At 38.4% G+C, this 10431-nt stretch overlaps 4 protein-coding genes across 4 annotated transcripts; 1 reads left to right on the plus strand and 3 right to left on the minus strand.

Annotated features, from left to right (window-relative positions):
- Positions 1-18: 18 nt before the first annotated feature.
- LOC107224870 (cyclin-dependent kinase 10) lies at positions 19-3433 on the plus strand. Its single transcript, XM_015665100.2, has 6 exons — positions 19-243; positions 432-586; positions 681-1281; positions 1404-1700; positions 1787-1920; positions 2121-3433. Exons 1-6 carry the CDS (start codon positions 234-236, stop codon positions 2154-2156), a joined length of 1233 nt encoding a protein of 410 aa, XP_015520586.2. The 5' UTR covers positions 19-233; the 3' UTR covers positions 2157-3433.
- LOC107224871 (ejaculatory bulb-specific protein 3) lies at positions 2561-4230 on the minus strand. The gene is made up of 2 exons (XM_015665101.2): positions 3879-4230; positions 2561-2751 (listed from the first exon to the last, which is right to left on the minus strand). Exons 1-2 carry the CDS (start codon positions 4054-4056, stop codon positions 2561-2563), a joined length of 369 nt encoding a protein of 122 aa, XP_015520587.1. The 5' UTR covers positions 4057-4230.
- LOC124293564 lies at positions 4139-5009 on the minus strand. Its single transcript, XM_046734812.1, has 2 exons — positions 4963-5009; positions 4139-4469 (listed from the first exon to the last, which is right to left on the minus strand). The coding sequence occupies exons 1-2, from the start codon at positions 4983-4985 to the stop codon at positions 4139-4141; spliced, it is 354 nt and encodes a 117-aa protein (XP_046590768.1). The 5' UTR covers positions 4986-5009.
- A 1095-nt stretch (positions 5010-6104) lies between these two features.
- Positions 6105-9238, minus strand: LOC107224898 (phosphatidylinositol glycan anchor biosynthesis class U protein). Its single transcript, XM_015665142.2, has 5 exons — positions 9150-9238; positions 7878-9071; positions 7608-7810; positions 6740-7487; positions 6105-6631 (listed from the first exon to the last, which is right to left on the minus strand). The coding sequence occupies exons 2-5, from the start codon at positions 8008-8010 to the stop codon at positions 6378-6380; spliced, it is 1338 nt and encodes a 445-aa protein (XP_015520628.1). The 5' UTR covers positions 8011-9071; positions 9150-9238; the 3' UTR covers positions 6105-6377.
- Positions 9239-10431: the final 1193 nt, after the last annotated feature.

The following is a 10431-nucleotide window of genomic DNA, read 5'->3' on the forward strand; positions in this document are numbered from 1 at the left end:
CTGCCGGATTCTATCGACTTGCGTGGTGAAATGGTGTTGGTGCGACGTCACATCTGCCGAGAGCGTGTGTTGGATTGAGGCGACTAATTCATATTTGTTTAAAGAAAGTCTGGAAATTGACCGAATGAGAAAAATAATAAGCTAAGTAAAAACTATAAACAGAGCATAACTAGCCAAGTCTTCTCCCAGCCCAGCACCGAGGGCACTTTTTCTGGAATAAACCGCTCAACAAAATGACGAAAGGTAATTTTTCGAAGTTCTAAAGTTTTCGCGTTCGATGCCGGCGAAAGAGGTTATACCGAATAGATATTTTAACTTGACAATGCAATTATATTGCACATAGTCGGTCGTTCTTCTCTAAACACTGTTTGCGTCAAATAGTGAGTAGATAATCACAGTTTGCATCGAGAATTCGCTTTGAATTATTGCAGAAGGAAGCATGGGTAAGAAATCAGTGGAGAACAATGACACTGATAAGAAACCAGGCTCCGAGGTCGGACCAGACCCATCGGCACCAATTACTCGGAGAGGCGTGCTTACTTCGTTTCTAACTGGAAAGCCGATGGAGATACCTGAACAGGATATCGTAAGACATCTTTTATATTTATAATTAGGGTAACCAACTTACTTGAAAATATTTGTAACATTGGTCATTAACCTGAACTATTGTTTACCCACAGCTTGGCAAGTGTAGATTTGTGTCTGAATTTGAGAAGTTGAACCGAATCGGTGAAGGCACTTATGGAATAGTATACAGGGCGCGAGATACCAAAACTGACAAAGTTGTTGCTTTAAAAAAGGTTCGCATGGAACATGAAAAAGATGGATTGCCTGTTAGCGGCCTGAGAGAAATCAGTGTCCTTTTATCATGCAGGCACGAGAATATTGTGCACCTTAAAGAAGTTGTGGTTGGGCGCAGCCTGGAAAGTATATTCCTAGCCATGGAATATTGTGAGCAAGATTTGGCCAGTTTATTGGACAATATGCAAGCCCCTTTCTCCGAGAGCCAAGTCAAGTGCATTGTACTCCAAGTATTGAAAGGCCTTCGTTATCTGCACCATAATTTTATCGTTCATAGAGATTTAAAAGTTTCAAATTTACTCATGACCGATAAAGGGTGCGTCAAAATTGCAGACTTTGGGTTAGCCAGGTGGTTTGGTCTACCTTTAACCCCGATGACTCCCCGAGTAGTAACGCTGTGGTATAGAGCTCCAGAACTACTTCTTCAAGCCAAAACTCAAACAACTTCGGTGGATATGTGGGCAGCTGGTTGCATTTTAGGTAAAATCCGAACCTCATTATTTAATATGAAGTCGTCAAAGGTGATAATAACCAGTATATACGATAGTATACACGATCTACCAGTATATGTGGTGTAATAAAATGGCTGTATTTTCTTCAAGGTGAACTGCTCGGTCACAGACCTCTGTTACCTGGAAGGTCAGAAATAGCTCAACTAGAACTGATAGTGGACTTATTGGGAACACCCAGCGAAGCGATTTGGCCTGAATTCAATTCGTTACCAGCACTGCAAAATTTCTCCTTGAAACAGCAACCTTACAATAACTTGAAACAGAGATTTCCGTGGCTAAGTGCAGCTGGGCTTAGACTATTGAACTTTTTATTCATGTACGACCCAAAGAAAAGAGCTACTGCCGAAGAGTGCTTGCAGAGCAGCTACTTCAAGGAGGCACCCCTGCGTTAGTAAATCTATCAGATAAAGTATCGCCTTAACTGGGTAGGTTTATTAAAATATTACAATCCTTATCTTTCAACTTGCCCACAGCCTGTGACCCAAAGTTGATGCCTACATTCCCACAGCATAGAAATATGAAGAAGTCCAATCTGGCAAAAGAAGTTCGTGAACCTGAAAATTCAGTTACAGATCAAACCAGTAACTTGCCAGCTATTTCCGATCTCGTGAGTATAAAGCAGACAGGGGAAAGCAGCAGGTAGTCTGTTTCTTTTTTTCGAAACGTGATTAAGGATTTTGCCCTTCAACTTTGCCTATTTCTTGAGATGATAAATTAATGAAAATGAAATTCTTCTATTATAAAAGTAACATGAATTCCAATTATCTATTTTCACATTTCATTTTGTTGTCATATCGCCTGTTTTAGCTTGGATCCCTCGTCAAAAAAAGGCGCGTGGAATGAGCCCCAGGACTAGAAACTCTTTCATTTGAACTTCTTACTGATAAAAGTCAGTAGATCTGTTCCACAGCACGCTACGAAAATCTACAATTTCTGTACCAATTGAGGCATGGAAACTAGCACAAGTTGTTAGCCTCTCAGCTTCATATGGAGCTCTGGTAAAATCCACCTTTGTTATGAGAAGAGACATGTACTGTTGGAAAGAAATTTACTTGGAGTTTTATAACAAATAAGGAACAATGAATTGGAAAATAATATTCAGTTCCTGAATTTGTGGCACAGTGTTCTTCTTTCGTCTTATTCTTTATTAGTATAATACTCAACAAAATATAACGTCACATAATTAAAGTATAATCAATAACTATGTATTTGATTGAATTGAATTTCATCCAAAGTTTAGCGTGCGACTAAGCTTTCTTTGCCGCAATAGATGCTTCGTAGCGTTTCTTGTATTCTCCTCGAGGATCGTATTTTGCAGTAAGCTTGTCCCAGTCTCTCGGCCGTTTCACTCTAAGATGTTCTATCACTTTTTCCGCAGTAGATTTTTGTTTTTCATTGCACTTGCTACATTCCGATGAAAGGGCATCGGGTAACGTCTCTGTCAAAGCCAAAATAAATGTAAATAATGGTTTTATCACTGTAAACGTGGATGCAATTAAATACTGTCAAAAGCAACAATATTCATGCCACCAACAGTCCGATATGTGCTAGTTGCGTAAATTTATAAATGTATTACTGCAGCTTGGGCCACTGAATTTAATAATCACGCCTGTTACCGAAAAAATTCTTCTGCTCGAAACGATGTAATAAAAAGTTATAACAATAGAATCCATTATCAATACCGAATTGAACGGACACGTACTGCCTTCTTTAGCCTGACAGAGTTCAGCCGGCAATAAATCGCATTAAAAGTTTTCGCACGTCATATATTTATTACGCACGTTGTATCCACAGCCATTTTAATCATTGGCACGAAATACTGTGCTCAGTAATTAAGCTTCTCGAATTATTTATTCTTATTCGGTTAATTCATTCTTCTTACGTGCGATAGGTTACAATATACGCATTCATATGCTTAGCATCATTAAAGTCTGAAATATCTGATCAACGTTATGCGGACTGTCGGGGCATGGGTCACATAATTTGAAATCTTATTTCAGAGTTTAATTCGAGCTGTAGATCTATGAAAATGTCGGGTTCCGCATCATTAGATTTTTCTGTAATACAAATCATGGAAGTCACAACGAGATACTGAAAATAACATATCTATAACATTTCAATTTCGAATTCTGCATCTCTGAGTATTTTGGCAAGTAATATATGTACGAATTATGCGTATTGTTGCTTAATAATTTCACACCGCATACGAGTTGACTGTAGGTTTTCGATCGAGTAGATCGAGTGCAACGGCCAATCGTGAAAGTTACAATTGATCTTATGTAACCGGACTGACTGAGAGTATGTTGAACTCTGTTGCAATGTCATATGCAATGCGGTGCTCTATATATAAGGCCGAGAAGAAAACTGCTGTGTTTACTGTTTCCGTTTATCGAACTTGAATGATACCGATTTTGGCGACGGGTGGAAAGTAAAGAGCACATCAATACAAGATACTAAGGATAGATTTCAACAATATACGTATCGTACGCAATGTACTACAATTGGAAAAGAAATGCTGAAATCATAGCGAAAATGCATGATTGAAGAATTTGAATTTCAACTTACTTTTCAATTCCCGACCTTCCGCAGTGCAGGGTCCTTCTTCCATCAAGCAGCGTATATAATTGGTGAGAATACGATCATTGCTTAGGATTCTGTCGACGTCTACGTTGTCGTATTTGCTTGAATAATTATTAGCGAAGACGAACGTAAATAAAGTTAAAAAAATCACGCCCCCCTTCATTTTGTCGCGTAATCGCCGACCATAAACAGTATAATTCAAACCGCGACTAGTTACGCTACTATTCGAATGAAGCGTGACTAGATCACAGACGTAAAACAGAAAACGTGGGATACGCGGTTGCGAAATCTACAATTTTGACGCGCTGCGTTGACTCTAACCAAAGTGGAGGCACCCAAGTGCGATATTTCTGCGGGGGCCCCCTTTTATATGATACGACGAGTACGACGACGTCTGGGTCGGGTGGAGGTGAGGAAGGCGGCATAGTAAGATACTGCAGCCAGTGTTCGTTCCACCGCTGCATCGCGGATTCAACTTTTTCACCACTTTTCTCCTTTTTGTTGTTTCGAAGACTGCAGATATCCATATCTTCCACGAACCGGGAGCATGGTACGCGCGATGCTCGATGTAACAGACTAAAAATCACGCAAAACCGCAAATTATTACGGAAATGCCGTAGCCACATAGCACAGACTCGTACCCTTTTTTTAAGGGCCGACGAATTTCTCTTTCGCGACTATTTTCACCTCCGTATACGTTTTGTGAGAGTTTACGAAGTTGTACCGTTTTTACGACGTGACATTTTAATAATTTGCTTATACATTATTTGTATTACTACTGTTATTGTTATTATTATTATTTTACCAAGAAACAAATTATTTTTTTCCAAAAGTGATTCACAGTAAGAATAATAATACAGTCAACATCATTTACTTATCGATGAAAATGACGTCCGTCACACTCGGTGACTGGATCACAATATTTAAAAATCATGATATAATTTTTACTACGAGGTACGATTGATTAACTTTTAGAGGACCGACATTTTTACCTTGGAATACGATATTTCTTAAAGGCATAAATTATGTATACAAATATTCAACACGACCTGTCGAGTTGCCGAATTACCTGCTGGCTCCTTTTGGGGACATTTCGGCCCTTTAAATGTTGAAGTATATTAGTTGCATAGCCACTTCAACATACTCTGATACTTCTGCAGAGTTGCGTAATTGAAAACTTGCTGCACCGTCTGAAACGCACTGTCGTTCTATATTGTATTTTCATATTGTGGTGTTCGTATATAAGACGTTTAAGCAAAAATAACATACCGAAATATCAGCAGATATGCGTACACGGAACTATTACATGGAGTTAAGAACGACTTTGTATTCATGTAGACATAGCAGCCAAAAGAATGCGAGTGCAGAAACGAAGCGCGGTATCTTCATAATTTTCAAACTGTAGAACAATGAAAATTCAATCATAGATTACAGTCGAAGCTTTTTTTGAAAATTTTGGAACTTTTATATCGAGCTCTTCTTCGTATCTCTATAACCGTGAACTCCGCAACATTTTCCCTGTCCAAGTAACTTCGCTAACTGAAAAAACAAAGTGCTCCCGTGAGGACAAATTGCCTTATCAGAGTTGCGGAAAAGGATGCTCGGGCAGTCGGAAGTTTCGAAATTATTTGTAATATGCGGATGAAATGTTCATAGCAAATTGCTGTAATATACAAGTGGGAAAATCCGTTTCGTATGCATATACTTCATGAAAAAAAAACTCAAGCGCATGACGAAATGGCATGCATAACTATACGTATACCCACGCGTACGGAGAAAGTGATTCGAAGAAGCTGCTTTATGTCTACGGAATATCAGGTAGCCGGGCAATATTTACGCAAGAACGTGCGTTGCGTGTATCAGGTTTTCCGTTACCGTCTTGATAATGTTTTTTCTTTTATTAATTAATCTAATTACTAAAGGCTGGGATTTAGGTATGAATACAGATAAAATTTTACTTGAACTTTAACTCACACATGCTTGTGTTCAGAATGTTCCTCATCTTCAATGGATCGCAGATTATACATTGATATTAAAATTTCACCCGCCAACGTTACGTGAGAGTAATTTTTAATCTTTGACTAAAGTGGGGATATACCACCTTGGAGTTCCAACTGTGAACCACTGCTTATTATGCGCGTTGTTGATACACAGAGGAGTGACGCAAAGTATGGATTTGGCGGGAAGGAAAGAAATAATAATTTGTTGCGCTAATGTTGGTGAATTATATTTTTAATCGTTCGTGAATCATGACACTGGATTTTGTTGTTACCCAAGCAGAGGGGATATTTTCGCCGCAATAAATTCATTGTGAATTCTCAACTAAAACTTGTGAACGTCGTAATTGACGTTACGCATTCAATTTTCAAATGAATGCTTATATGTTTAGTTCCATCTTCTTTAGAGTGCGTCCCGATTTTTCACCTCCAATCGGCATTACAATCTGGACACGGAATGTATGTGTAAGAATACATCCAATGGAGTTTATTCGAGTAAAAGTTTGCCAGTATTTCCGTGGATTTCTCTCGACAACCCGTGTCGCAAAGAAAATTCTCGTTTGACGCTGGCAAAGAGAACATCGGTAACTAAAAATATTTGGGCGATAGCAAAGGCTAGCGTGACACCGAAGTAAAAGTTCGCATTTGCTGATCGTGAATAAATCCACAGGTGCCAAACTGTTGGAGCAAACACTGTGCAGGACAAAAGGAAGCAGCTGACAATGAATCCTTGCTGCATATCTGGAGAAAATAAAATTGACGCATTAGTTTCGGAAAAATATACATAAATTGGGACAAATATGAAGGGATAAATAATTACGAGACAGTAATAGTAGATTATTGACTTACGCGGAAAGAGATGCTTCCACATTGGTAGTAGAGCCATATAAAATCCTACTTCTCCTAAACATGGGTACGATTTGAAAATAGCCGCGATTGCGAGATACGAGAAGGCCAGGAGCATAGGATCGCGGCGAAATCGTAGCGCGAGAGGAGCAACGTAGAGCAGGCCTACGTTTATTTGAAATGATGCAACAAATAGCCACCTAAAGTGTTCAAACATTTCTGTGAAGAAGTACCAGTACAGGCCGATGTTTGGCCGCAGATCAGGTACTGTTAAAATGAAACCAATTGTACTGTGCAAAAATGACCAGCTCCCTGATACTTTGTAGGAGAGGTAATATAACGCAATGAGAATACCAATGAACATCGCTATTGTCTTATTAATATTTCCGTAGGGGAAATTTTTATTTTTACCTTCTTCGTTTCGCGCCAAGTATATTGTGGCAGGTACCATAAGAGTAATGGGATAAAGTCCTTGCAATGTTAAAACAGCTATAGTGAAACAACTACATAATCTCGATTTGTTTATCATAGAATATAGAGCCGCGGATAGCAGAAAGTTCGTAAAAACGGTTGTGGTTAATCCTACACAATTAAAAACTACGTATGGGTTGAAAAGGTAAGCTGAAGGTACGAGTAAAGCGGAAGACGTAACACTGGATGCTGGTATTGACATTGATGAAGGTAAAGTTGATAATTCTTCGTCATTGGATTCCTTTTTGCGTTTCTGGATGTCTTTTTGTTCGGTGGCAATCTACAGGAAATTGGTTGAATGTTGGTTTATGGCTATGTTTTAGTAGATGTAGTACATTTGCAGTCTCGTCTTCTACTTCATTATAAAATAGATCCTATTATCATTATTGAATCAACTCACTAGTTCACTCGTGTAACGATAAGCAGTCGCACCCAAAATCCATGCCGTGGCCAAATCCGTGAAGACAAATATGCCACATAACATACACAATGACAAGTACTTTTGCATATAACTGAAGACGACAAGGCCTATGGGACTTTCATGAAACAGATCACCGGTGTAAGGATCGATACCAGCTTCTCGTAGGTAGACTCCCTCGGTAACTGGTAACAATATAAGAACGATCATACTTAGTGAGCAAAAGACAGCAAAAACATTGGAAACGCTCACCTTTTTTCCATGAGTTAAGTGCTGTGGATACTTCGACTCTGTCAGCGATGATCTTTTGATATTCGGAATATATTAATAGCAACCTTATCGTTGCCGCCAAAGCGAAAAATACAAATTTTTGAGTAGTACTCATTATAATTGGTGGCAACCACACCCTAACCTGTACGTCTTACAACACTTGACGTTTATCAGTTTCAATCTACTGTTAAAAAGTTTAATTCATTATTTAGCAACTCTATCAAACGGACATTTTTAGCCTTCATTTTTCATAACCTGAGCCGCTATTAATGCACATAAACATTAAGCCGCAATAGAGCCATAGAGAATATCGTCTTGTATAAATGGAGCTCGATGCAATTTGCTCAAACTATATACCACAGCTATAGGGTCGACTCACAGCGTCTAATAGTGCTGACGACAGCAACGACGATAGGCCGAAGTGTTGAGATTTGATCAGCTTTTAGTACAAGGTTTGCCCACTTTGGCCACAGATATACCTATTTACTATGGGTGCTAGCTAGGCCAGTTCTTTTTCGTAATGGTTTGCCGGGTCTGGAGGTAACGTACCAAATAAGACGAAAATCAAATTGTAAAACCCACAAGAATTAATAAACTAGACTAAAGTCAACTAACCTCGTTGCATTTTCCTCTACAAAATTGTGCAGATTTAAAAAAAATCTGAAAAAGAAAACGAATGCGAATAGTTTATAGTTAGGAATAATGGATTAAAAGATAGAGCGGGAAGATGATTTTAGATGGATTTCGTCGGTTTTTCTTCGTATTTGCTTACAATTAGCTGCTGGTCTTCGTACTTTCTAGATATCTTTATTGAATTCCTTAGGAACCAACGAGTGAGAAAAGGGTCCTGTAAGTCGAACCTGAGGTAAATTACTCTAAAAATCGCAAAAAAGGAAGGCTAACCCTTTTATTTTTTCGCGAGAAATGCACTCTCGCAAGTAATTCGAATGCGTTAAACTTCGTGACATATGTATAAATATACGCAATTCCAACTGATTCCAAATCCAGTTAACTATATCCAAATACATGTCGCTGTATTTTTCATTTCATAAATTTGAAGCACTTTTGATATAAAAAGTCTAGGTGTCCTGAGCACTTGTATGTATACGAATACCATGCATGTTTTTAATTTCTTCCTTCAGAATCTATAAGCAAACATGAAACACAAGGATTATACTGAATTTGCACACGTCAAATATTAATAACTATTATAATTGCTGAATATTGCAAAGTAGTAATCAAATGAGTTCATACTTCATTGATAACCCGATGCTGCTTAACTGTGTTGAGTCCTCTGAATTCTGGGGCAACCACATTTACTTCAAACATCGCGCCACACCCTCCTATGTGAATCAGGAAAATAATAGTTACATTGTTAATTTATATACATTAATAGTACATTGGTTAATTTTGCAAGGTAACATTCGACACTCTAATATTATTTTTGTGTGTGCAGCATAATATATTATCCTCTTTTAGCGAAACTATGTTATTAAACAGTAGAAAACATGTACAATAACAATGTAATAATAATTTCTGTGATTGTAAATCAGATTCATTGGTAGATACCCACCAGATACATCTGTAACTTCAATGAGGCTCGCTTTGGGAAACTTATCTCTGAGAATAGTGACCATCTTCTGTTCAGCTTGCTTGCCGGCTAGTGCTCCGTTCGGTCCACTCCAAACTCGTGACAGAAGCTGGAACACTTTCGCTTTATTCATTTTTCTCTAATTCAAATGACGTGCTTGTACTAGCAGTCTTAGCATGGAGGCGTCGGAACAGAGAGATTTCGATAAATGGTTGGAGAGGATATTGGAAAATTTTGAGGAGTTGATTACAAGTTTGCAGTAATTAAATAAGCAGTTTTCCATCAAGGTTCGTCGAAGGCATGGAAGTACAAGGCGTTTCTTAGCTTGTTTATACATTGAAGTTTTGAAGATTTTCGATGAGCCAATGCTGCAAATTAAATTTTTTACGTACCGATATGTTACGAAAGTTTTTTGGTATCACACGTCCGAACATAGCTGGGTCCTATTTTCAGAATTTTGCAAATTTCACCTGGCGTGTGCTATCACCAATCAATTCCGATGTTCAATCGTCCGTTTCAGCGCAACATTCGTGCTTGACTATCAATTATATTGATTACTATTCACAGGGCGAATCGCAAATTTCTGTTTGAGGTTACAATCCGGCAAGTTCTTCATTCAATGTCTTCTATCCTTCTTGCTCTCTAGTCTCTACTCTCTAGCCACTGAAACATGCCCTAACTAGACGAGCACAAACTCATCTCGAGTGCGCCACTTTGCGGTGACCTTGAGTCATCCCCACCTTCAATCTACAGTCACCTACAACTATAAATCTTTGTCTCAAATCCATCGAATAAGAAACAATCCTAATATAATCATCGTTATCTCTCTCGGCACGCTCTGCTCTATAGGAAAGCAAAATCGTCACAAGTTTCACCGCAAATTCACAGGAATTAGCTGTACTTTTTTGAGCATAATATTTTCAGATTCAGAATTGATTTGCTTGA

This window comes from Neodiprion lecontei, chromosome 1 (assembly GCF_021901455.1).
Source record: "Neodiprion lecontei isolate iyNeoLeco1 chromosome 1, iyNeoLeco1.1, whole genome shotgun sequence".
Taxonomy (NCBI): domain Eukaryota; kingdom Metazoa; phylum Arthropoda; class Insecta; order Hymenoptera; family Diprionidae; genus Neodiprion; species Neodiprion lecontei.

Bases quoted from the DNA above. Each gene is read 5' to 3' on its own strand.
- LOC124293564 (XM_046734812.1), bottom strand. From the start codon at position 4,985: ATGTCCCCAAAAGGAGCCAGCAG. The intron at 4,470-4,962 runs GTAATTCGGCAA...CGTGATTTTTAG, and splicing joins TCCCCAAAAGGAGCCAGCAG to TCTGTTACATCGAGCATCGC.
- LOC107224871 (XM_015665101.2), bottom strand. From the start codon at position 4,056: ATGAAGGGGGGCGTGATTTTTTTAACTTTATTTACGTTCGTCTTCGCT. The intron at 2,752-3,878 runs GTAAGTTGAAAT...TGGCTTTGACAG, and splicing joins GGAAGGTCGGGAATTGAAAA to AGACGTTACCCGATGCCCTT.
- LOC107224898 (XM_015665142.2), bottom strand. From the start codon at position 8,010: ATGAGTACTACTCAAAAATTTGTATTTTTCGCTTTGGCGGCAACGATA. The intron at 7,488-7,607 runs GTGAGTTGATTC...AATTTCCTGTAG, and splicing joins ATCGTTACACGAGTGAACTA to ATTGCCACCGAACAAAAAGA. The intron at 6,632-6,739 runs GTAAGTCAATAA...TATTTTCTCCAG, and splicing joins GTGGAAGCATCTCTTTCCGC to ATATGCAGCAAGGATTCATT.
- LOC107224870 (XM_015665100.2), top strand. The intron at 1,282-1,403 runs GTAAAATCCGAA...ATTTTCTTCAAG, and splicing joins GGCAGCTGGTTGCATTTTAG to GTGAACTGCTCGGTCACAGA. The intron at 1,701-1,786 runs GTTAGTAAATCT...ACTTGCCCACAG, and splicing joins CTTCAAGGAGGCACCCCTGC to CCTGTGACCCAAAGTTGATG.